This window comes from Caretta caretta, chromosome 6 (genome assembly GCF_965140235.1).
Source record: "Caretta caretta isolate rCarCar2 chromosome 6, rCarCar1.hap1, whole genome shotgun sequence".
NCBI lineage: Eukaryota > Metazoa > Chordata > Testudines > Cheloniidae > Caretta > Caretta caretta.
In genome coordinates this window covers 17,521,489-17,548,981 of record NC_134211.1, presented here as the reverse complement: position 1 = coordinate 17,548,981, position 27,493 = coordinate 17,521,489, and the positions used below count along the sequence as shown (strand labels likewise).

At 41.4% G+C, this 27,493-nt stretch overlaps 1 protein-coding gene and 1 long non-coding RNA gene across 4 annotated transcripts in view; one reads left to right on the top strand and one right to left on the bottom strand.

Annotated features, from left to right (window-relative positions):
- PTDSS2 (phosphatidylserine synthase 2) overlaps nucleotides 1–27,493 on the bottom strand; it is a 72,621-nt gene that overhangs the window by 42,610 nt on the left and 2,518 nt on the right. For all 3 annotated transcript variants that reach the window (XR_007357191.2, XM_075129294.1, XM_048853833.2), the window contains exon 2: nucleotides 10,211–10,312. Coding sequence is in view for 2 of the 3 variants with exons in the window: in XM_075129294.1 (XP_074985395.1) it covers nucleotides 10,211–10,312 (102 nt within the window). In the remaining variant the exon portion in view is untranslated. The remainder of the gene's footprint in view (nucleotides 1–10,210; nucleotides 10,313–27,493) is intronic.
- On the top strand, nucleotides 890–27,493 carry LOC142072480 (uncharacterized). Its single transcript, XR_012668849.1, has 2 exons — nucleotides 890–970; nucleotides 27,142–27,493. It is a non-coding gene; the product is annotated as an uncharacterized LOC142072480 (long non-coding RNA).

The window sequence follows — 27,493 nt, the reverse complement described above, 5'->3', positions numbered from 1 at the left end:
ATCCCCAGCCCACCCCTCGCAGGGATTTACCTCTCCACCGGCTGCTCTGGGCACCCAAAACCAAGCACCTGCACTGCTGAGGAGAGGCATATGACCGCTCTCGAAAGTTCACTTTGCTTACCTGTCAGAAAATCATTTTTCTGCTGGGAAGCAAAGCAATCTGCAGGTGACATGAATTCTGCGTGAGCACAGTGGCGCAGAATGCCCCCAGACTTAATGTCAGTACGACCTTGTCTGCATTATGCGCTTTTCAGGAAAAGTCTCCCCTGCTGGCAACATAAGTGCAGCTCCTCTGGTGATAGCAATGATGGCATGACAAGGCACTAGTTGACGCTGGCATTTTAAGCACCCACTGTGAGTAGAGTTTGAAGAAAGAGTAGTTAAAGTATTAGGGACTATCTATCTGCAACCTTGCTTGTTCTAGCATACCCACTGTCGCTACAATGGGTGGACCTGCACTTGTACGGGGAGATGGCAGCAAACCAGTAAAGTGCCAGAAACCACTATTCGTATTGCTAAAAGCAGCCAAGTCAGCAGGCTGTAAGTTAGCCATGCAGCAGCCTCTGCTTGACCAAGGCAGGAGGGGAGGGAAGTTTTGGGTGCCACAGAAAGGGCAGCATAACCCAGTGTCCTTCCTGATAAGAACTCCGTTGAAGTTGCTGATCCTGCTCTTCTAAAAGGCATGTGTGTGCCCCTCAGGAATGTCTATTAGGGCCTCAAGGCTGCACACTCTGGAAAAACCCACACCTGGTTAATCAATAATCAGAAGGAACCTCTTGCTTGACCATTGAAACCGCTTGCTTAACACGTTTTCTTTAAGGGATATGTCATTCTATTATTAATGTATAAATAAGGGGGGAAAAGAGTGAGGTAGTTGGACTCTTCCTCTGGATACAGCTTGCCATCCCCACCGGCAGACGAAAGATTTGGCCACCAGAAACCTGCCACTCAAGAACCACACTCAGCTTTGGTAATTATCAAGGGTTGGGGGTGTTTTACTAACCTGTTATGGACGTGTGTAAGTGCTTGAGATTAAGTAAAGTTTAGTTTTAAGTGAAAGCACTCTTGTGTTATCCTGTTTGTGCCAGCCATCTATCGGTTGGATGGCCATGTCTCACCTGATTTATTCCCTGACACCACCTCACATAGAGTAAAAGTTACCAAGAGTTTTGGGTTGAAAGAACCCCAGGTAACACACTAGCGTCCATAACAGCAGGATTTTTTATTGGGGAGGGGAGCAGAGAAAGAGGCTAACAGAGTCAAAAAGGGCCAACAGGAACTCCCCCCTCATCGTGAGAAACGTATGTGGTAATTTGTTAGTCACCTTTTCAGCTTCCAGTCTGAATAAATGTGTTTCTAGAAAAGCAAAAATGGACATGGATAGTCCTCAGAGGTTCTAATCTATAAAATCACACAACTTCCACTATGCCAAAAGTCTGTCCTAGATCTGCAAGCTTTGGAACTGTACCAAGATGTGTCATATTGCAAAACTCAAATAATTCTTCTCTAAAGAGATACTTGTCCTGTCTCAACTCCCTCATTAGGCACTCAAAATGTACCACTTGTCAAGTGAGATTAATCTGCTGCAGGACTTACATGAATAAAGTGTCCCTCATCACTGATAAGAAATTGCAGCACAGTCCTTTGGTTAGCAAGATAACACTTGAAAATTTCCAACATTTGAGATATCATATATGCTATCAGATATTACATCAGATTATAACACCATAGCTCTGTGCAGGAAGTCTAATGAACAGTGATTGTTTATAAAGCTATGTTTACCCATGAAATGTTTAATAGCCTAAAAGATCTTTTTTTCTTTACTGATCCTTAAGTGTTCCACAGCAGAAACTGGTATTCAATTGCCAGCAGACAAAGTACACATATAGGATGACTATGTGCTCCGATTGTTGTGTTATGATTGCTATATGCCCTCAGTAGTTGTGGATGGCAAAATGTCTTACCAGCTGGTGGAAACCTGTGCTGACCTGCTGCGCTCATTCATTTACTGGTTGTATTCTGATCACAATTTAAACAAACACAATATCAATCACCAAAAATGCAAGTGATTTATAGCCCAACCTCTATTTCCAGTCTCAGCTCCTCCCACAGGAGCAGGGTTGCTAACCAGCACAAAGTGATGTGAAGAGAATGCACTAGATAAAATTTCAGCCATAGCAAAGAGCTCTTTTGGCTGCTTGTTTTGTTTTTGTTCCCTTTTTAAAAACGAACAAAAACAAAACAAACACAGAACTATTATACCGATCACAATAGCACACTGACTGAACAGAGCACTAGAAATTAGGGTTTTAGCTGTGTTGGGCTTATGACTACTAGCAGCCACTCTCTTCATTATTATCTTCTCCACAAAGATTCCTTCATAAGCATTTTCCCTGTACGGATGACGGAGTTCCATTATGCTGATGGTTGCACATGTTTGAAAGAAGGAAACTGCAACATAAACTGAAGGTTGCCGTCTAACTTCACCTCCACTAATAGTGTCCAGATTCTGAAAGTCACTGCTGCAGGTACTGCAAAGTTTCTTATTTGTCTTCTAAGTCACGGAACAGACAGCGCAGAGATCGAGTTCAAGATGTCCCAGCAGAACTCCTGAGTAGGGTGCCCAACATTGTATTTAAAAAGATAAGGGACTATTTTCTTAGCACCCCCACCCCACAATATTATTAAATATCAATAAAATAATAAATAATAAGCAGCAGGACTCACCTACATTTACCAGTGGCATTTCTTGCTGCTTTTTGCAGCACTCGGCAACTCACAATCTTTTACAGAGATGAAAAAATAAGGTCCGACCCTTGTAATAAGGGACTGATAGCAACCGTACTCCTGGGGCACATAAGTACCTTCTGCATAGTCAAGCATAAAAAATATATCCACCTCTACGGTTCACATTTACAGTGCAACTTATTCACTCCATCAGCTATTTCTGCCACCACATGAATGAGTGTGACCTGAGTGACTAGTCTTACCCAGAATGCGACAGCCTGAAGGTTCCTAGCATCTACTGATACAGTTGTCCCCGTATGGACAGCAATACTATCTTGCAAGGCAATAAAGCATACAGTTCTTGGAGTTATAGTTTCACACTGAGTCCCTTAAGGACGACAACAAAACTGGCTGTAAGCAAGTTGAGCCTAAGCTTCATGGCTCTGCCTCTCAATCTCTCCTAGAGTTTCAGCTCCCATTATATCTGAAGCATAAAGACTATTCAGGTCTGAACTCAGAACTTACTAAAATATCTGCAGATTCATTCCTCCACTAAGCTATAGAAAAACCAGGTGTATGAACAAGACGTTTAAGAACTTTTCTCCTTAATATTTATACATCTTTAAATCAAAGGCACAAGTCTAATTTACTACAGGTAGTAGACAGTGTTAGTTTAGCAGCCTTTATTTTCTGAAAACTTAAAATAAATGAGGACTAAAACAAATTTAACTCACAGGTTAGAGTACTGATCCTAGTTTTCATTTGTGAATAAAATAAGAAACTTATTAGCATATGCAACAATACGGTATGGTGCTGAATGGGCTTAGAACCAAACTAGGAAGTGATTTGCAGGTCAGGTACGTTTGTAAAGTTTAAACAGCACTTGTCCAAAAACAGGCCTCAAATGTACTTTTGAGAACATAAAAGATTATTTCCTTACTTCTCTTAACTTGAGAAAAAGGGTGGGACCTCTGTTGGGAGGTGCCAGGTTGAGAGCCTTGAAGATTCATGTCTGCTTTTGGGTCAAAAGACAAGTGCAAGTTCTCTGCAACAGCTTATCACACTGGCTCAAAGCTGACTGTTTTGGAGGGCTAAAAGTAGTTCAGAATCAATATTCATTTAGGCTCAGTCCCCTTTCAGAATCTACCTAATGGAGTGCCAGCTGTGATGGTGTTTGTGATGTTGGCCCTCTAAACAGTCATCAGAAAATAACTAATCTTGGCCACTACTGTCTTGGTCTAAGTTTGAGCCAGTGATGTTAAGGTAAATAGCCCTGTACCCACTTATCAATGGCTAGTTATTCAGTTTCCTTTCAGTGCTAAATGATTGGGAAGTGCAAGAAATAAATGGACACAAATCAGATGTCAAGAATTATAACATTCATAAACCAGTCGGAGAACACTTCAATCTCTCTGGTCACGCGATTACAGACATGAAAGTTGTGATATTACAACAAAAAAACTTCAGATCCAGACTCCAGTGAGAAACTGTGGAATTGGAATTCATTTGCAAAATTTGATACAATTAACTTAGGCTTGAATAGAGACTGGGAGTGGCTAAGTCATGATGCAAGGTAACCTATTTCCCCTTGTTCCCCCCCCCCCCCCCCCCGACGTTCTTGTTAAACCCTGGATTTGTGCTGGAAATGGCCCACCTTGATTATCATACACATTGTAAGGAGAGTGGTCACTTTAGATAAGCTATTACCAGCAGGAGAGTGGGGTGGGAGGAGGTATTTTTTCATGCTTTGTGTGTATATAAAAAGATCTTCTGCACTTTCCACAGTATGCATCCGATGAAGTGAGCTGTAGCTCATGAAAGCTCATGCTCAAATAAATTGGTTAGTCTCTAAGGTGCCACAGGTACTCCTTTTCTTTTTGCAAATTCCACACTACATACCTGAAAGCCTTGGTGGAGGTCTTAAAGGGGAGACAGAATGCCATTTGTTGCTTTTAAATAGGGTGTCAACTTAATCTTACTTCACCATCCTAAATTCCTTTTCTAGCTGTACTCCTGCTGTTTCACCAGATTGAGCATTTGGATATGGCTCTTGCCCAGGGTAGATATTTTCATGATGCAAGTGAAGGAGAAATATTAAGGTTGCTCATTTATTTTACTTTTTGCCTGTTTTTACAATCTCACATTTCCCGCAAACTTGCAGCAGGGGAATAGGGAGGAAACACGTCTTGCACTAGCCCTCCCTCTTGTAGCGTTCGTATTCCAATTACCAATTCCATTTCCCATTACTTATTTCCCCCAATATCCATTTCTGGCAACCCTTAAGGAGTGTAAGCCCAGTATGGAAATACAGTAACTCCTCACTTAACGTCACCTTGGTTAACATTGTTTTGTTGTTGCCTCACTGATCAGTTAGAGAACATGCTCATTTAAAGTTGTGCAACGCTGCCTTATAACATTTGGCAACCGCCTGCTTTGCCCACTGCTTGCAGAAAGAGCAGCCCGTTGAAGCTAGTGGTGGGGGCTAGGAACTAGGGTGGACCGGCAGCCCCGCCCCCCTCCATCAGCTCCCCTAAGTTCCCTGCGTGGCAGGGGACAGGACAGGACTCAGGAGGTAGGAAGCTTGCTGGCAGCAACTGTTGTCTCAACTTGCTGATCTACTTAAAAAGGCAGTGTCCTTAGAGTGGAGTCAACATACTTAAAATGGGCAATGCATGCCGCCTCTCTCACATTCACACAGTCCCGTCCCCCCCCACCTGGCACTTTCAAAAGTGGAGGGAATGGTGTGCTCCAGTGGGATACCGAGGGATCATTACATTCAATTTCCGCAGAGAATGTTTGCAGCCACTGCCATGCACCTACTGTGTCTCCTCCTTCCATTCATGCTGCCTTGTAGAGTGTGAGGCTATATTAACAACATGTTAACCCTTGAGGGCTCAGCCAAGTGTTAGTTCAGCATTTAGCAGCAAGGCATTCCCTGAGAAATATCCAACCCTCTGACTCCACCACCTCAACCAAGCTTCATAGTTGTCATTGCTATGTACAGTATTAAATTGTTTGTTTAAAACTTATATACATACACGTCTTATCTGGTGAAAAAAAATTTCCCTGGAACCTAACACACCCCACCTTTACATTATTTCTTATGGGGAAATTGGATTCGCTTAACATCATTTCACTTAAAGTAGCATTTTTCAGGAACATAACTACAACATTACGTGGGGAGTTACTGTACCAGTATTGATGGCAACAAGCTTCTCCAGAGGCAAGGTCATCCTGGCCATCTGACTTTTCAGATGACAAATAGGTTTTGTGAAAAGTTTTACTAGTGAAAATAATGTTTCTACCACAGAAAGATAGATCCAGAAGAGCTACTGAAACTTGTGTCACCTAACAGACACACTAGATATCAAAATGACTAAGTATACCAGGGTGATAGGGTTCATAATTATTTATATATTTGAGATGTGGGGCAAAAGAATCTGAAGTATTTCAGACTGGTGGAGATGGTTACAAACAGTAGTTACCTCATATTTACATACAACCTTCTCTAATGGTAGCTGATTTTAGCATGCAGTTGAGAGACTGAGTCCAGGATCAATGGGACAAAAGCCTTAAGATATTCATTGTGAAGAAAAATACACAAACTCAGTCAGCGCTGCATTCAATACTGAGAGAATGACACAGTCTCAAATGCTAGGAAGTTTAAATAGGTAATCTGAGATATAAATGGATGGAGCAGTACTGAAGTTCCCACCAGCACCCCACATCTCCTTGAATCATGCTCTGCAATAGTTACCGCCTTATTCTTAGTTGTTGGTGGCTGAGATAACAGGAAGCCAGACAATAATCCGGTGGTCCCTTCTGGCTTTCAATTGTATGACTATCCTTTTTGAGCTATTATTTCTGCTGCTATCTGTGCTCACACACCTGTACATACGAGTTACTGCTGCAGTCAGCTGCAAAGGGGGCCTTTAGGGGAGTAAGGAGGGAAAGCTGGTTTTCAAGGAACTACCCATCTGCTTTACTCAGTCTTGGGAGCATGTTTACAATGGGGAGTGAAGCAGTTCTGGTTTCTGTTCCTTGCTCCCAACCATTCTTCTATTCTGCCCTACCCAGCCCCCTTGTCCCAGACTAGTTTATCACCCCACAAGTTAACAACATGCAACAAGAGTATGAAAACAAATTATTTCAAAGCATTTGCAATTCTACATTTGTGGGCCCCACATACAGAAAAGAACAGAGTTTTACTGCAATACACATTTTCATTTCCAAGTACTGAATAATCGCAGTTACAATGTGTAATGAACAGTGTCTGTATGATTACACTATTGATGTTCATTAAGCAGATTAAGTGTTACTGTAGGATTTTCTCATAGTGACAGCCTCAAGCAGACCCAGATTTTAGAGTTTAAAGAACAGATGGTAAAGCCACAGAAAGAGCAGAACTAGCCTAAAATAAAGACAGAACTGTAATCCAAGGCAAGACAAAATATTGTAAGTCACCAAGGTATAAAAACCATGCACTCCACTTTTTGGAGGGTTATGGGGACTAAACACATTTTATTTTCTACAAGGAACACTAGAATATGTTTGAAATGTATTCGCTAAAATTACTCTGTGTATACTAAATACAGAATGAGGTACATAACTGCCACACAACCCTAAAGTCAAAGTGGAGGGGCTGATAAAGTAAGCCCAATCATACACAGCAAAACAAGAAAAGCTTCTCTTTGAAAGTTTCTTTCAGCACATCAGAACTATCTAGCAGAGAGACCAAATGTTCTTGAGGGTTTCCTTCAGCACAGCCAAACAGGCTCATCTTTTTATGAAGGGTGTGTACTTTGAAACAGCAGATCTCATTCTTCTAGGTGTTATTACACAGACTCTTTTTCCCAGGCTGCTTCTTTAAACTGTAGCTAGTGTTTGATAAAGATAACGAAGCATTAGCAACAACAGGAATGCAGAGGAAAGGCACCAATATCATACCAAGAAGACTGAAAACCCACTTATGAAGCTACGGAAGTAATACCTAACAAAACCCAAGTTGCAGCAGGGGAAAGGAGTCTGAAGAAAAGTTGGTTTCTGGTAGCCTTTTGCAAGCCCATGTGCCTGAATAAGTTACCGGGGACTGCAAAGTCTGCTGAAACTTGGCTGCACCATAACTTTGAGACCCCCTCAGGTCACTACACAAGCAACTCTAATTTCCAAGTCAAGACGACACAATAATAAAAGAATAAAGATCTTGCAGCAAACAACCACCTTCAGATTCTTGAGTTACCTGGCTGCCTGGGTATTCCCCCCCCTCCAAGGGAACTTCTGAGGGAGGTCGGACTATAAAAAGTACTTTGCGTTTACTTATGTGACACATTTACATAGCACTTTACAAACAAGCAATGAATCCTTACCACACTTTTCACCTCTTCCCTACCTGGCAATTGTAATGATGGGTTCTAGGTCATACGTCAAGCTAATGGCAGAGGTGCAATCAGAACTCAGTTCCACATTGCTGGGGCCCTAATTTCTAGCTACTCAACACTACTATCTAGTCCATTCGGACCACACATCACTGCCAAATCCAACCTTGGCACCTCTCCCTACATGATACAAACAAGACGACATTTTATTTTATCAAATGCCTGGTGTTTTCCAGGTAAAAACAGAGTGTCTTGAAATCTACGATATGGAGAAAAGTTTCCCTCAGTGGGAGTGGGGTCTGCAAAGAACATGGAGAGAGAAATACATTGAGAACACCTTAGACATGAAGCGGGGATGAAACTGTGGTGACTTTTTCCTTGTTGGCCACAGTATAAAGTAGAGTGAAAGCACTAAGCTCACTCAACCGCTCCGCAGACATAATTGTTATCATGAAGGCCGTTTTGATTGATAGATGTTCAAGGGAGACTCGTAAAGAAGGCCCCTTTATCAATTTAGTTAGGAAAAGATTTAGGTCTTGAAAACAAGGACTCCCTAATGATGGGGAAGGAACACACACGGGTCACTCCCTTATATAAAGTAAGGGGATGTAATCATCTTTGTGTGAGATTGCTCATGCACTGCCAATAGACACTTCCATAGCTCAATGCCAGTGGTGCAATATCCCACACAGAGGGCCTCTGCACTCCTAACATTTATTCCCCGTCACTTGATGGGACTCTTTTCTAGTGTGTCTGCACTGAACACAGTTCAGTAAGTTAAACAGAATGAAATATTTGATATGGAAACATTTAACAAAAAATAGTCTGATTAATTTTCTTCCATATCTGTATCATCATGATAATGGCATTAAACTCAGTAACAACATATTCCACTGAGTCACGTTATTATGTTAGTGTGTCTCAGCCTCTAATCCCAACACCTTTGATGTGTCAACTTCCCCTTCCTTGTGTTTTTTCTCCTCTATTTTAGGTGGCACATTGTTCTATTCTTGAAATTCTCTACATTGGTTATAGCCAGCACCGAAATGCCATTCGATCACAGGTTCTGAAAGATTGCACTTCCATTTCCCAGCTCCCCACTGGGTGGGCTGCTGTGATCTGCCACATTTCTCTTCTCACTATTTAGTTCACACCCATGAAAAACACTATCACCAGCTTTGTACAGATATGTATGTGTGAAGTTCACCAAGTACATCTACCATATAACTGATGGAACAATGAACAGAAAACTTGGTTACAGGCACAGGGGAAACATCTGCCATGACAATGGATGCTAGACACTTGCATTAATTTGAAGGACTGTAAAGTGCCCCTTTAATTTATTTTTTCTTATGACAGGAAAAAAAATTTACATCAGTGTCATATTCACGAAATCAGACACATGGGGAAAGGAGAGTTTGGTGTTCTTTGGGCAATCTAATTTTGTTTTCATAATTTATGGCAGAGGCACTTAGACCTTTGGATAGGCACTCTTTGTATAAACTAATAAAAACTTGAAGTGTAAAGTGAATTAAAGACTGCATTAAAAATCACAGATGAAGTTTTGCATGATTGGGTAAACCATACTTTTTTCCTGCTCCACTTCTATAGAGGAAATGTTTGATTAAGCTTGATCAATTTGAATATAACATAATTGTAGTGATGGAACACATTCAGGTATGAAATAATTCTAAACTTTATTTTCTGGAAGTTACCATTTTGGGTACAAGTTCTCATGTTTGCTCACAGCCCAAATGTACATTTCCATTAAAACCTCAACCAAAGCCTTGCATAAACATACAATAAATTAATTTACAGTTCACACAGCCAACTTAGCTTGTTTATATATTGTAAAAGACAGGCCACAACACATCAGCAAAGAGGCAGAATGAGTTGCCATGGGAAACTGAATGCATTAAGAGATTTTATAGTTAGTTATATTTACACATATGCATAGGAGCTCATTACAGTAAGAAACACTACACTGATTAGAGACTAAATTCAAAGACTTTTGTACCAGATGAGCTTATTGGTTGTAGTTTAGTTTTGCTGGTTTCATACTAACAGGACAAATGCCATATTGCAACACTTCTGCAAAGGACAGTTACCTCTTTGTATTGTAGGCTGTATCTTGTGGAGTTTCTTCAAGCAAGGTTACATATCCCAGCGCACATGTGAGGATAAACAGGACTGTTAAGGTGTGAGCTCTCCTGCAGTTCAGAAAAAAGTCAATTAACACTAGATCAGAATGCAGGGCGGGGGGGGGGGGAAGAGGGGGAGGAAGAATGATTACAAAAGACCAGCATATTGGGATATTTTGTTGAAAGCTAGACAGGTGCTGGTAACGCTTAAGGTGCTTTACATTTTCAGTGCATGTTAGAGATTGTATTTCTGTGCACTACGCAGCACAGAACATTGTCGGCACTAAACTTACATCCATGTGTCACAGGCTTATAATTTAAAAAGTTCTCAAGCCTGGTACTTTTATGTTTTCCCTTATAATTCTTCTCCACTGTAGGATTTGTAGAAACACTTGCATAGTGAAGGGTATCAACCTGAAAAATCACCTTGATTTAAGATTACACTTAAGAAAACGCTTAAGATTACAAAAACTGAAATTCTTTCCTGATTTCTCAGTAGGTTTACTTTGTATATTTGAAAGCACTTTGTGTATTGTCATTTTCACTAATTCCCAGTACACAGTTTGTTAGCAACAGAAAAACTGACTAACTGAAGGGACTTATAAACAGAAGATTAAAAACCATCGAAATTCCTTTGAAACATCAGAACATACTATTTAGAGGTTGTTTTAGGAGATTGTTTTATAGATTAATTAGGGCTCATCTGTTGCTTCCTCATTTTTACTGAGCAGCAATTTTGAGTTTTTCCCTGTCACTAAACCAAGCTGTATAGAACTGTGTCCACAAACAATTTCAATCTGGAAATAACAGAGAGTGAATTCTACATTTCTGCAATGTAAAATCTGAACAGTGAGTTCATATTTCACATTTAAAGAGCCCTTTACTTCTTGGTACTCAGAGCCCATTTGCTTAACATGAAATCCATTGCCACCACAAACTCAACACCACAAGGTCATGCATGTACTTACTGATAACCACAAGATCATATATGGATATTTTGGCATTAAATTTGCCACTAAAATGCCATATTCAATACTTTAGCTATAGGTATAATTGATATGGCACAGTAGGAGTGACCAGAAGGAAGTCATCATTTACATCACACCTAATTTTTTAGTAGTATTGTCTACAGAGAGAAAATGTTTATGTCTACTGATCTTAAACCTCAGAAATGAAACCTCAGTACCACCACAGTATAGTCTGAAGTTGACCACTTTTCATTATGAAATCCATATTTTCATTTACTGTCATTACTTTGAGCTTCTCACTCTGGCCTCAGCCATAAAGTGAATTTTTTGGAAAGTTTAATGGAAGTCCAATCATCTGAGACCAAACCATACCATGAAAGTGTTTAACTTTTCAGAAGTCTCTATAGCACTAGTTTGCTACTAGATCTTTAAAAGTAACTTGGGTATAAAACTTCAAAAACAGTACAGAATTATCCTTAATGAAGGCTAGCAGTTTTAACAAGTTTGGTTGTGACTCAAGTTGTGCTGGTCATACATTTCCATACTGTGCATTCATTTCCCTAACATGTAACTAATGCAACTCAGAGAGCTACAACCAATTCTATAAAAATTCCCTCACCAGCTTGAAAAACTAAAGCAACAAATTAAATTGCCTTCTGAAGTATAAGGTAAGTTCTACTCAGAACAACATTTTTCCCAACAATAACTCAAGGTTTCAAAACATAATCAGCACTCAAACAGGTCTATTAATCCCCATAGAAAACATGTAATAATACCTCATAGGCAGGTGCAATCCTCTTCTGCCACTTAAGAAATGTTCAAGATTTAAAACTGTCCTTCCACATAATCCAAACAAAGCACACAGATGAACTCCACAAACACATAGCAGTTGTTTAAGAACTAAATTCTTTATGATTTTTGAATATATCAAATCTTATTCACAGGCTTTAGGAAAGCAAACTTGCTAAACAGATGTATCTACATTTTGACCAGAGCCTCTCTCAGAATGCAAGGGGGGGGGAAAGAGGGGGAACCACAGATGATTCAGACATCACATACTTAACATTCATTGGCCAGTCATATGACTCAACACCTATTTCACACAGCACTATACTAGTTTAAAAACTAGTTACAATCCCTTCCTAAAGGATATTATGCAACAGGATGCTGCGTGAGTTGATCTAATTTACTTATCCTGAACATGGTCTCTTAATTACAGCTAGTCACTGAAACAAGAATGCTGCATCGCTGGAAGAAGCTCCATTCTTTCCCTGAAGTTTTTAATGCTGCATATTAGTTTTCATTTATAAATATTTCATTCTTTGTTTTATTTCTTAAATGTTCCTTTTATAAAGTAATCCAAGAGGAGGTTACAATGCAGTCATGACTGCTGTCCTCATCAACTCCATCTACTTTAAGACATGTACCTCACAAAAACAATTTCTTCTCAAAAACATTTTTAGTCCCTCAGAGCTTGCTAAATAAGATGTATTCAGCCTAGAAGCATACCCTCATTTGAATAGATGTAGTAAGTAATCTACAAGAACACACTGATGCTCTAATTTCACTCATCCCTTTATGGAAAGATCATCAAGGTGAAAATTCAATGTTCCTGAATGTTTCATGTGCTCTGGGAACTGTCCCCATAGCTCTGTTTATCTAGGTATCACAGCAATACCTTGAAATTTAAGATACCAGGGTTTCTTGTTTAATATGCACAACAAGAACCTTTACGTTCTCATCACTTCCCTTTTAGCTTTTTATGACTTTTCATTCTCAAATTGAAATTATAACCTAATGTCTTTGGTACCAAACTTTCAAATAAAATTAGATTCACATAAATACATCAGTGTGACAGAAGTTCATAAACTGGAAATACACAATCAATGGTTTGGGTTTTTCTAGAAAAAGGGGGCTGGGAAATTCACAAATCTGTAGACTGTGGGTGTTCGTGTTGACAAAGTGCCAGCAGGTGTGTGGGTCAAGCACTTAGGAGATAGAATACTGAGCATAGCAATACCTAACTTTTAGGTGGCTAGAAAAAAATAAATCACAGGCTTTGTGAATCAAAGTGTTGTTTCTGAGTTAGGCACCTAGCCTGCCTATGCAATGAATGGGCAGAGACAGATCCCTGAGACGCCAATTCACAAAAGCCAGCATATTAGGCAGGTAGCCAGAGAGAATGACTTTGTAGCCTGGGTTTTTTTTTTTTTTTTTTTAGGGCATCCATCTAGGAGGTAGGAGACCCAGGGTCCAGTCCCTCTGTGATGCTGACAGACCAGGTGCCAGTTCTTGCCAAGGCTTTAGGCCTCAGCTGACCACTGACAAATTCATTGCTGAACACCAGTCTTTCACCTGTCTGTTAGTATGGTTAAGATGGGTACTGGACTTATAACAATTTGTTTAGTCTTTATGAAATGTTTGTAAGTTGCTGCATGCATTATCTCACTTAAAATTTCTTTATCACCTGCTTTAAGGTAAATATTTAAGTTTTTGCTTTGTAACTTGTAAAAAATGTTTGCTCTGAAACTGTAAACCCAGTGAGGAGGGATCATCTTCTGCCCAGCAAGAAGGTCTATCAAAACTAAATGGGCCATTGCTGGACATCACAATACGAAGACTGCTAATTGTCCCCTTTATGCCCAGATGAGACTATCTACAAAAGGGCTCATCCCATCAGTTGGAAGATGGAAATAAAAATACTGTAGCTGGCATATGTTTTCATCTTTTTGCTTTTTAGACTCTCACAAGGCCTGCATTACAAAACAGAAGCAGAGATCCCCAGTGTCAACCTTGGCTAGCCCTAAAAGACATTCAGAGCTGATAGATACCTGCAACTGTAACCTGAATATTATTCGCAAAAAGAAAAGGAGTACTTGTGGCACCTTAGAGACTAACCAATTTATTTGAGCATGAGCTTTCGTGAGCTACAGCTCACTTCATCAGATGTTTACCGTGGAAACTGCAGCAGACTTTATATACACACAGAAATCATGAAACAATACCTCCTCCCACCCCACTGTCCTGCTGGTAATAGCTTATCTAAAGTGATCAACAGGTGGGCCATTTCCAGCACAAATCCAGGTTTTCTCACCCTCCACCCCCCCCACACAAATTCACTCTCCTGCTGGTGCTAGCCCATCCAAAGTGACAACTCTTTACATAATCAAGTCGGGCTATTTCCTGCATAGATCAAGGTTTTCTCACATCCCCCCCACCCCCATACACACACAAACTCACTCTTCTGCTGGTAATAGCTCATCTAAACTGACCATTCTCCAGGTTTAAATCCAAGTTAAACCAGAACATCGGGGGGGGGGGGGTAGGAAAAAACAAGAGGAAACAGGCTACCTTGCATAATGACTTAGCCACTCCCAGTCTCTATTTAAGCCTAAATTAATAGTATCCAGTTTGCAAATGAATTCCAATTCAGCAGTTTCTCGCTGGAGTCTGGATTTGAAGTTTTTTTGTTTTAAGATAGCAACCTTCATGTCTGTGATTGCGTGACCAGAGAGATTGAAGTGTTCTCCGACTGGTTTATGAATGTTATAATTCTTGACATCTGATTTGTGTCCATTTATTCTTTTACGTAGAGACTGTCCAGTTTGACCAATGTACATGGCAGAGGGGCATTGCTGGCACATGATGGCATATATCACATTGGTGGATGTGCAGGTGAACGAGCCTCTGATAGTGTGGCTGATGTTATTAGGCCCTGTGATGGTGTCCCCTGAATAGATATGTGGGCACAATTGGCAACGGGCTTTGTTGCAAGGATAAGTTCCTGGGTTAGTGGTTCTGTTGTGTGGTATGTGGTTGTTGGTGAGTATTTGCTTCAGGTTGCGGGGCTGTCTGTAGGCAAGGACTGGCCTGTCTCCCAAGACTTGTGAGAGTGTTGGGTCATCCTTTAGGATGGGTTGTAGATCCTTAATAATGCGTTGGAGGGGTTTTAGTTGGGGGCTGAAGGTGACGGCTAGTGGCGTTCTGTTATTTTCTTTGTTAGGCCTGTCCTGTAGTAGGTAACTTCTGGGAACTCTTCTGGCTCTATCAATCTGTTTCTTTACTTCTGCAGGTGGGTATTGTAGTTGTAAGAAAGCTTGACAGAGATCTTGTAGGTGTTTGTCTCTGTCTGAGGGGTTGGAGCAAATGCGGTTGTATCGCAGAGCTTGGCTGTAGACGATGGATCGTGTGGTGTGGTCAGGGTGAAAGCTGGAGGCATGCAGGTAGGAATAGCGGTCAGTAGGTTTCCGGTATAGGGTGGTGTTTATGTGGCCATTGTTTATTAGCACTGTAGTGTCCAGGAAGTGGATCTCTTGTGTGGACTGGACCAGGCTGAGGTTGGTGGTGGGATGGAAATTGTTGAAATCATGGTGGAATTCCTCAAGGGCTTCTTTTCCATGGGTCCAGATGATGAAGATGTCATCAATATAGCGCAAGTAGAGTAGGGGCTTTAGGGGACGAGAGCTGAGGAAGCGTTGTTCTAAATCAGCCATAAAAATGTTGGCATACTGTGGGGCCATGCGGGTACCCATAGCAGTGCCGCTGATCTGAAGGTATACATTGTCCCCAAATGTGAAATAGTTATGGGTAAGGACAAAGTCACAAAGTTCAGCCACCAGGTTAGCCGTGACATTATCGGGGATAGTGTTCTTGACGGCTTGTAGTCCATCTTTGTGTGGAATGTTGGTGTAGAGGGCTTCTACATCCATAGTAGCCAGGATGGTGTTATCAGGAAGATCACCGATGGATTGAAGTTTCCTCAGGAAGTCAGTGGTGTCTCGAAGGTAGCTGGGAGTGCTGGTAGCGTAGGGCCTGAGGAGGGAGTCTACATAGCCAGACAATCCTGCTGTCAGGGTGCCAATGCCTGAGATGATGGGGCGCCCAGGATTTCCAGGTTTATGGATCTTGGGTAGTAGATAGAATATCCCAGGTCGGGGTTCCAGGGGTGTGTCTGTGCGGATTTGATCTTGTGCTTTTTCAGGAAGTTTCTTGAGCAAATGCTGTAGTTGCTTTTGGTAACTCTCAGTGGGATCATAGGGTAATGGCTTGTAGAAACTCGTGTTGGAGAGCTGCCGAGCAGCCTCTTGTTCATATTCCGACCTATTCATGATGACAACAGCACCTCCTTTGTCAGCCTTTTTGATTATGATGTCAGAGTTGTTTCTGAGGCTGTGGATGGCATTGCGTTCCGCATGGCTGAGGTTATGGGGCAAGTGATGCTGCTTTTCCACAATTTCAGCCCGTGCACGTCGGCGGAAGCACTCTATGTAGAAGTCCAGTCTGCTGTTTCGACCTTCAGGAGGAGTCCATCTAGAATCCCTCTTTCTGTAGTGTTGGCAGGGAGACCTCTGTGGATTAGTATGTTGTTCAGAGGTATTTTGGAAATATTCCTTGAGACGGAGACGTCGAAAATAGGATTCTAGGTCACCACAGAACTGTATCATGTTCGTGGGGGTGGAGGGGCAGAAGGAGAGGCCCCGAGACAGAACAGCTGCTTCTGCTGGGCTGAGAGTATAGTTGGATAGGTTAACAGGGGGGGATGTGAGAAAACCTTGATCTATGCAGGAAATAGCCCGACTTGATTATGTAAAGAGTTGTCACTTTGGATGGGCTAGCACCAGCAGGAGAGTGAATTTGTGTGGGGGGGGTGGAGGGTGAGAAAACCTGGATTTGTGCTGGAAATGGCCCACCTGTTGATCACTTTAGATAAGCTATTACCAGCAGGACAGTGGGGTGGGAGGAGGTATTGTTTCATGATTTCTGTGTGTATATAAAGTCTGCTGCAGTTTCCACGGTAAACATCTGATGAAGTGAGCTGTAGCTCACGAAAGCTCATGCTCAAATAAATTGGTTAGTCTCTAAGGTGCCACAAGTACTCCTTTTCTTTTTGCGAATACAGACTAACACGGCTGTTCCTCTGAAACCTGAATATTATTGCGATTTTTGGTGTAAAAGTGTCCATTTATCATTAAGTCCATCTTGCCTGGGTGGCAAGATAGACCGGAATGCCCAAGTGAACTGTCTGAGACTCCACGGTAAGACTAGTTACAGTGCTTTAGGAATTCACACTTGCTACTGGTTTGGAGAAATCTAATTCTAGAGCATAAAACCAGTTTGGGGTCCCTGCCCTGCTCGACAGTCTGCCCTGACTGTGGCACTCACAAGCGTGAGCCACTCAAGATGGCGTGAAACCCCCTTATTCCAGTGACTAATTATCCACAGTGGAACAGCTTTCACAGGAAGACTGGGGGGAGCCCTACATCAAATTATCCCAGAGAGCTCACTGGTTAGAGCACGCTCCTGATAGATGCGAGATGCCTGGTTAAGACTTTTTTCCTATCTCTATCTGAGGGGGGGAACCAATCATCCCAAGTGAGTGCTCTAACCACTGGGCTAAGTTTAAGGTTGACATAGCAAGCCACAGCATGCAACACCACCATTACCTCCAATCTAATTTTGAATGGGACCCAATCCAGTAGACAGCCTCTAAGCGTGTCTATGGGATCAGACTCCATACGCAAAAGAGGCAGGCAAACACCCACCTTCCCTGGTTCGTGAATCACTCTTTGGCTTAGGCAAGAAATAGGGGTCTAGATGCCTACAGCAAGGCAGCTGTGCACATACCTAGAGGCAAAAAATTTAGGCACTGAAGGAACTTTTACCTTGAAAATTTAGGCTCTGGGTGAGTTTAGATTTCTAAAGAACTCAGTGGGATTTTTGTATATTGCGGATGGTGCCCAAACACCTTTGTGATTCTTGCCTAAAAAGCAGAGCATAAGAACACCATCCCTCAAGAGTAAAAAGTCCCGGGACACCACACGTGGAAAAGAGCCGTAATGGTTATATGATAAAAGACAAACGAGACAGCGCTTGGGTAGTTATAGCAGATGGATATCTGAACACCACGGAAAAAGATTCCACTCAGATATACACCTTGAAATATTTAACAAAGTCAAAATAAGTTATTTTAGAGCTGTATACAGACCAAAGAGGTCACATCTTTTATTTTGTACTCAGTGCTGTATGCTTTAGATTACAAAGACAGAAGCAGCACAGCTAAGAGCAACCACTCCAACAGAAGTACTAAAGGGGAGTATGCAGACAGGCCTATATTTTCCTAGCTTGTTGTAGTCTTAGGAAACTGAAATGATCTAATTGACGTACACATGATTTGAAAGTGAAGCTAAATACATGCTACAAGAGTTTGATTTATATACCAGAACCATAGAATATGAACAGAAGTTAGGTCCCAAAAAATGTTACTATAAGAATGTACACACGACTATACAGAAGGCAGGGATTCATAGCATAAAAGATAAAAGACAGGGCTCACCAAAACCCTTAAGTAATACTGCAGCCATAACATCTTAGACAAACTAACATCTTTCTAACAGTGTTTTTCCATCTTTCTACCCTTTCTGTATTTCATGTTCCCCACCCTCTCATACACTGTCTTGTGTTGTATAAAATACTTGCCTCATTAGCCTAGTTAGATGTTGAATGGCTTATTAGCAATTTAATCACTTCTCCTCACTCTAAATTAAGAGAGCTATGTGGATAATTCCCAGAGAAATATAAAGTGTAGGAAATATACACACTCCAAAATAAGATGTTACCTGTTTTTTGATAGTAAGCTTTCTGATAAAATACTGTATTTAACAGCAATGGCATCTATTTATTTTACTAGTTTAATTTTACTGATTTAGAATAATGGTGTTGTATATGCATTTGGACCTGATCAATGTGTCACTAATGTGTGCATATGACACTCAGGCCATTTAGTGTGTTTATATTTTATGATTGCAGACAGAGTGTATTTTAGATTATAAATGCAATATAAGATTTACTATGTAGCTAACTACCCATTTTTTTGCTTTTAAGTGCTTGAGTTCTGTAAATGATATGATGGTGCACTGTCGATAGCAAACATACATTTTTAAAAATCTGTTTATGCAACTTCCAAGTTTGTTTTAAAAACATGTTCTGTGTAGTTTTCAAATAAATGAAATGGAGGGCATAAGATTATTAGCTTGGCCAGCACCATTTGCTCCTTTAATTTTAACAATTCCACAAATAGCTTTGCTGTGAGACTGGCAAAAAAAAGGCAAAAAAAAAAAAGTATTGTCTGTCCACATTGCATCACCCCAGTGTATTTTTCATGGAAAGAACTTGTTGATAAGGCTGCATTATGTAGAAGTAATGCAGTCATCCCAGTCTCTATGCCTTTGCTTAATGAAAAAGTTAGTTGATGACAGAGGTTTTAAAATATTCTCTGCCAGCTTTTCCTTGTGACAGTTTCAGTGACTGAATCATGTCTTGCTTTCAAATGGCAGCAATTCCTTTAAATGTTCAATATTTCTGCCCCTGAAAACTTTCTGATGAGCCAATGAAAAATGTACCTAACCTATCTGTATTTACAGATCACTTACTACTGTGGTATATAAGTGCTGTTCGTGAATTTTTTTTTAAAAAGTGAGATTGCCTGGGAACACTCAAAAAATAATAACGTTTGTGATGTAATAAGATTTCATTGGGCTGATTTGGGGGAGGAGGGCATCAAACAGGAAATGCTTCAAAAAGCCATTTCTAAATCTTATTTCTATAAAGATAGTAGCTACATTTATTCAAAGTTAGAACAAGTTCTAATTAACCAAAAAACCCAGGTCTTCAGGTTTTTAGGGTTGTCTTACTATTGGTCATTTTTCAGAGTTTCAAGGGAGAGTAAAACCTGCTTTATAAAGGAACTGTTGTTACAGTCTTGACGAACGAGACACTACTATGTCTCTTTCCCTGAAGAATTAGGGCTTGAACCCTTGTTCTGCAGATCCAGTAATACAAAGCTTGTGATTCTTGGAAGTAAAGGAAACTCTCAGGCACCAACTCTTCAATCACATATGCTTAACTTTAAGCATGTGAGTAGTTCCACTGAAGTCAAAGAGACTACTCAGAAGCTTAAAGTTAAGCTTGTGCATAAGAGTTAGGCTTCAATCCTACAATGTTAGCTTCCAACGACACAAGGACATTTATGTACTTTCTTTGCTTTAACCAACCATAGAGGGCAACATGCTCACAGAAACAGGGCCTAATCCTCTTCTTAATGGAGCCAGTGGCAAGACTCCTAGTGAAACCCAAGGGAGCGGGATTGCGCCCCTAAAATTATTCAAATATCAGTAACTTTGCTTAGTTACAAGCCATTTTCTTCAAGTACAGCCAGCACACAATCTTTCAAGGAGATTTTACTATACGTAAAGTTTAAAGTGGAAGCAAACTTTTCAGCTAGAGGGAGACACAGTCAAGCTTTTAAATCCCCAGCAACGGCTAACTCAAAGAGTTGACAGATTTGCATCAGGCTTTGCATAAACATGGTCTTCAAAGTAGGACTGGTGGTTTAAGCTAACCCAGTTTTCCAATTCATAGTTCCCAAGGGACGAAATACAGGGGTTTTAGAGCGAAGGCTGATTGCAGGCAAATAAGGGAAAGCTATGGCTGCTCCATTGTAAAACAGATTTCAGTAAAACTTATACACTTCATTCCTTTACTGCTTTTTCCCTGCTGCTCTATTTCTACTCTTTTTAGGAAAAAGAAAAGGAGTACTTGTGGCACCTTAGAGACTAACCAATTTGAGCATAAGCTTTCGTGAGCTACAGCACACTTCATCGGACGCATACTGTGGAAACTGATACTTTCCACAGTATGCGTCCGATGAAGTGAGCTGTAGCTCACGAAAGCTTATGCTCAAATAAATTGGTTAGTCTCTAAGGTGCCACAAGTACTCCTTTTCTTTTTGCGAACACAGACTAACACGGCTGTTACTCTGAACTCTTTTTAGGAACATGCAACACAGAACTGTGTCCCTTCCTGATTTATATGCCACCCCCCACTTCTCTCCCATATTTGATGCTTTTTTATTGCTTTCTTTCTCGTCTACCTAAACCCCAGAAGAATAACTCGGAACAACCACATTGGGGCAATACTTTAATACTGCGGCAGTGTCTGACAGGCCTAAGTACGTTCAGCACCTGGCTGCGCTTTCTAGACTGCAAGAGATACAGTACCTGCCCCAAAGAGCTTAGAAATCTAGAGCTCAAAATTTAGAGCTTTACAGCTACAAAAAAACAGCGCAATCAAGAAGTACCTGCTCTTGGGCAAGTAACAAACGTGGAGTACATTTGTAAGGGTACATAATGTTCTTATTACATTTCTGTACACACTGGGGATGCTTGATAAGGACATAAACACCCATTTTTCTTGCCATAACATCCGGCCCCACCGCCCTTCAGTGATGTCCAGTGGTATTTTCAGGGCAGCACCAGTAGCAGCAATTTGAAGACTAAATTAATTTTTCTGCTGGTGGGAAAAGGTAAACACAGATTCAGACCTTTCCTATACTATGGAGTTCCAGTGATTTACAATAATTGGTTTTAAAACTGATCTAGCTAAAAGTCAAACTCCTAATGCAGACCCATTTTAAACAAGGTTTAACCTTATTTAGGGTTTTTGCATCACAGGTTCACGAAAGTTTAAATAATTTAAAATCAATTTAGTTAAACTAGTGTTATTCTGTAGTATAGATAAGATTAAAAGGGATACAAATAAACTGAAAGAAACACTTGAATTATTTAAAAAACAAACAAAACCCTCAACTAAGGAGGGGGAGAAAGCATGCCAGTGGGCAAAAGTTTGCTTAGTCTTCTAGCAGTATGAAACCAATTTCCTCCACCCCACCCCCAAAGTGCTTCCTTCTGACCTCCAGATTCTAAAGCAATTTACCAAACAAGTCAGACAACAAGTCAGGGATCTGAAGCAGGAGGGCTGAAAGAACCCTTCAAGTGCCAATACTTCAGACACAGGGTTCCTGCCACACCAGACCATCGGATAGACATGGCTCCCCTATCCCGCAGCCTCTTCAGCCCAAGCGCCCTGCAAAACCCCTAATGCCTCCCAATCACCTCCACCCTCCTGCCCGAGGATTTGCACTAAAGAATTGCAGATATCAGTTTTAATGCTATTTAATACTATCCCCAGGACACATACTCAAGTGCAGGGGTGGGCAAACTTTTTGGCCCGAGGGAAACATCTGGGAATAGAAGTAGTATGGTGAACCATGAACGCTCACAAAACTGGGGTTGGGGTGCGGAAGGGGGTGAGGGTTCTGGTTGGAGGCGCAGGCCAGAAATGAGGAGATCAGGGTGCTGGAGGGGGCTCTGGGCTGAGGTGCAGGAAGGGGTGCAGGCTCCAGCTGGGGGGTGCAGGCTCGGGGGGGGGGATGAGAGGTTTGGGGTGCAGGAGGGTGCTCTGGGCTGGGATCGAGGGATTCAGAGGGCGGAGAGGGGAAATATGGGCTGGGGCAGGGGCCTGGGGAGAGGCTCAGAAATGCAGGCTCCAAGTGGCGCTTATCTCAAGCGGCTCCTGGAAGCAGCGGCATGCCCCGTCTCCGGCTCCTACGCGGAGGTGGGGCCAGGAGGTTCTGCACGCTTCTCCGTCTGCAAGCATTGCTCTTGCAGCTCCCATTGGAGCACGTAGGAGCCAGAGCAGGGTCATGCCATGGCTTCTGGGAGCTGTGTGGAGCAGCCACTGACTCTGTGCCCTGGCTGGAGCACCGGAGCAGGGCAATGCCGCAGCTTCCGGGAGCCGTGTGGTCTGGCCCAACCCTGTGACCCAGCTGGAGTGGGGCCATCCCACGGCTTCTGGGAGCCACGTGGTACGGCCCCTGACCCTGCGCCCCAGCTGGAGCGCTGGAAGCAGGGCCATCCCACGGCTTCTGGGAGCTGCATAGTGCGCCACCTGATTCTGCAGCCCAGCTGGAGTGCCAGAGCGGGGTAAGCCCCAGACCGTGCTCCCCTGTGGGAGCTCATAGACCAGCTTCCAACGGTTCACAGGCCATATCCAGCCCGGGAGCCATTGTTTGCCCACTCCTACTCAAGTGCATATTATTGTGCCCAGTATACTTTTCTCTTCTACTGTTCCAGACAGGTACAGGCCCTTTAAAAATGAAGCTATAGTGTAACACATAATCATGTCTGAAGAAGCTGTATTACCCTGTCTAGGATCTTATGTTTAGACATTTTGGGAAGCAGCAGCAGCAGGGGAGGGGCAAGTGAGGATGAGATCACAATCAGTTTGACTTGCTCACATATTTTGTTACGGTTCACCGGAAGCTCTCCGGTCACTTGGATACTGTCTAATGCATTCTTCCATATACATGAAGCAGTCCGTTTGCTGAATGCAGCACCAATAACCCTAGGCAAAGTTTCTTTTTTTTAAATTTACATTTGACAAAATATTTAATTTGCCCTGAACAGAAAGCGTCAATCACAAGAAATAGAGACAAGATTCAGGTAAAGAGAGTGGAGAATGAGACCTCAACTGGGCTCACCTTAAGAGCTATCAACTCATACAGCATAGCAATATTAAGAGTTTCAAACACAAAGACTGCTCCCTTCTTGAAACGGGTATAGCGTCTACTAATAGAGTATGGACAAAGAAACATCCATACAAAGCTGTTCTCAAATCTCCTATTTTATTCCTCCTCTTTACCAGTTGGTTAAGCCATTAACCTCTTTCTCCCAAAATCCTCTTGTAAAAGCCTCTTGTCATCAACGTGTAGTTCCTAGTTTGTCTGGGACCAGGAATATGTTCAAGTAAGCACTGACTTGTCAACATTTCATTTGGCGGGCCACTGCATATATTCTCAGAAAAAAAATCCTCTCCTGCAATCCCCCACTGTTTGGTTCTTGAAGCATTTCATTCTGCTGACCATCAGGAGAAGCTCTACCGACCAAAAGACACAACATTAGAAACATCAAAATAGAGGACCTGAGCTATTTACAGACCACAATTTCTGCAGTTCTAATTTCTTTGTCAAGTCCCTAACTTGTCTTTCTCTAAAACAGCCCTGAAAAATTCCTATAAAAACTGTACTAGGACAACAAAATATCAGTTCTAGCCCGCATCCGTCAGTCTCTTCATTATCCACCAGAATTCTGTTCCTGAATCTTGTGTGGAGACTCCATGTTTCATATAAACCATAAGTGAAAATGAGATACTTGAGGGCTTTTTAACATGAGAGAGAAGGGCATAACAAGAACCAATGGCTGGAAGTTATAACCAGGCAAATTTAAATTAAAAATAAAAGTACTTTTTCTTTTTTAAAAAAAGAGGGTGATTAACCACTGTAACAAACTACCAAGGGAAGCAATTGATTCTCCATTATTTTGAGTCTTCAAATAGAGAACGTCTTTCTGGAAGATGTGCTTTAGTCAAGGAAGTTATTGGGCTCAATATAGGGATAACTGTTTGAAATTCTGTATAACACAGGTCACAAGAGGTCAGACTAGATGATCCAATGGTCCCTTCTGGCCTTAAAGTTTAAGAATATCAGCTATCGTGGGTCGATGTGAGACACTTGAAATCCCTGCATCCAATCCTCTCTGGCTGCTGGAAGGGAGAAGGGAGATTTATTCTTTGTTCCCAAGAGTCCCCCAGCTACCATGAGAATGGGGATTCACAGCACACATCCTTAGCCTACTGTAATGAGACGTGTCTCTGCTACACTATTCCTCTCAGCTTTCCTGCTGCTCAAGGAGGTTTTCAGCTGCTGCTCACCCTGTTTTCACGTACTTCCAAGCAAATGCACTCATAGTTATCCCCAGCTGCAGCAGAATGAAACAACCCAGTGAAGACTGAGAAAAATGAAAATGGACCACTCTTCTGCAACTTGTAGAAACTGAGCTGTCGCTGTGGCACTGGAGCTGTCTGCCTGCAAACTTACAAAGACAGCACTGCATTAGTTATTATTTGTATAGTGGTAGCCCCATGAGACTCAGCCCCATTGTGCTAGGCATTATACAAACATAAGAAAAGCCAGTCCCTGCAACAAAGAAGTCCTTTATTTGCATTTGGAATGCTTTCTTCACAATCATGAGAGCAAGAAACTTTCAATGAAAGTTTAGAATCTGTGGAAGATGATGGACGCTCTTGCCCAGGGTGAGCAGGAAGCTTTGGGTATGTCTACACTACGAAATTAGGTAGATATTTCCAACCCTGCTCTAAAACCCAACAACATGGTTTGCAATCAACACAAGAGGTAAACATTTAATGTATTTTCAGGGCAAGTGCAAAAGCTGAAGAGAAGGCTATACTGTGTTAACCTAGCTCAACTGTAAGGCTGTCCATAAGGTTTCTTCTCCCCCATCCCTCTTCCCCATGTATTTGACATATTTCTGCTCCTGAAAAAAAATATGCATGACCCCATAATACAGATTTCACATTTTGCAATTTTCTCTTAGTAACTCAGTTAGGACAAAGAGCACCAGTTTCATTTTCTCATGCCAAAAAATGGTAATTTGCAAAATTTAAGGACATTCATATCTGGGTCTGTTTTAAAGCTCTACAAAAGGTGTTATAGTTAAAGCTAAACGTTAAAGTTTCAAAAGGACCACATTTATGACAGTGAAGTTACTTATGCAAATTAAGTTGTATTACTTCTAGAAAGGGTTCCTTTTATTGTGTCTACAAATCTGTTAAATACTTTCCATTTCTCACACTGGATAGGCCACACCAGTAACTTAGGTCAGACGTTGGTGGATTTCAAGGGCAGTGGTTCTGGGTCCTATGTAATTCACACAGCCACAAATACTAAAGACCATCATCTTATTTAAGCAGTCAGTGAGGCAAACCCAACATCCTGCTAGGCAAGAACTAGACTGCCATACCCCTCAATATTCATTGAAACTCCTATGGACGTTTTCTTTAGAAATTTTGGCCGTCAACGCTTAAATACCATGATGATAGGCACTACAGAAAAAAACATACTATTGCTTATTATGCTAATTCTACAACACTGAAAAGTTACACTGCAGTTGTAGCGTTTGCCCTCACTGTTCTTCCAGTACTTGTGGCACCTTAGAGACTAACCAATTTATTTGAGCATAAGCTTTCGAAAGCTTATGCTCAAATAAATTGGTTAGTCTCTAAGGTGCCACAAGTACTCCTTTTCTTTTTGCGAATACAGACTAACACGGCTGCTACTCTGAAACCTGTTCTTCTAGTGACGACCAAGCAATGCATGGGAAATACATTAAAGAAACTTTCTCCTAAGATAGCCATAGGGATAATGACATATTTGGTCAACCTAACTCTGCTTAGAGTGGCAGTTATGAAAATAACACCATTATTTATTATGGCATTTTTGCTTAATCTGGTATATTCAGATACCAGCTCTAATCACAACAACTAATACAGACTTTTAATGACAAATTCTATTAAAGACTTCATGTAGAGGAAAGACCTATGAAAATGGCAGAACACGCAGCTATTTCCACAAAATATAACCAGGAAATACAGAACAGTATTAGAATTTTTTAACTTTAAACAATTGGCAGAAAATGACATTTAAAAACACAATAAGCAAGTGACAGTTTTACCCATTTTCCATTTACAAGGTGGCACTATCTGCAGACCTCAGCAAGATCCAGTAATAGACCCTGGACGTGGCAAGTTCCCGAAGTGTTCTCTCCCAGATAGTTCCTGCACCCTGAAGACAATGTTCTTTCCTAGTCACATATACTTTTGGTACAGCAGGCTCCAAATAATTTCCTAGTGACGATCCTGGGATCTAGCAGCATCTGGATATTTCTTGCTAACTGAGCTTCAAACTAGCAGAAATGTATCACAGGAGCCATCAAGATCAACACATCCCCTTTCATTACTGCCAAAACCAACAGATCCAGAGCCAAGAGCTTCTCACTAATGCAAAGCTCAAGCCAAATCAGATCTTCCTCTGTTCATGTTTTCCCACTCCTACTTAGCCTCTCCTTTCTAGCGCCAGTTGAGCATGTCCTCTGTTCTGTCTGTAGATTAAGCCAATGAATGCATTTCTTTTTAAAACAAAATTTTAAAGATACCTAGTAATTTGATTTCCTTTTCCAGAAAACGATGGCATGCAGCTCAATGGGAACTTATACACACAGAGAGCCAGATTTCTCAAGAAACTCTAGAATGGAAGAAGATGTTGAAATATTTCCCTCTGAGGTTTTCCAGGGATGCATGAATCTGTCTCAGGTGACAAAATTCAACAAAAATGGAAATGAAGCTCAATTTAATCATTAGCACTAAGATGGTCTATTGACACATTTCAGGTGAAAAAATCATGTTTACCACATCTTGTGGAACTGACATGCAGTAAATCCAAATGAAGCAAGTTCCACCAATCAAGTGGACTAAGTAAAATTGGTTTTACCTTTCTGGACCAATAAAGAGGCATTATCTTACGTAAGACAAA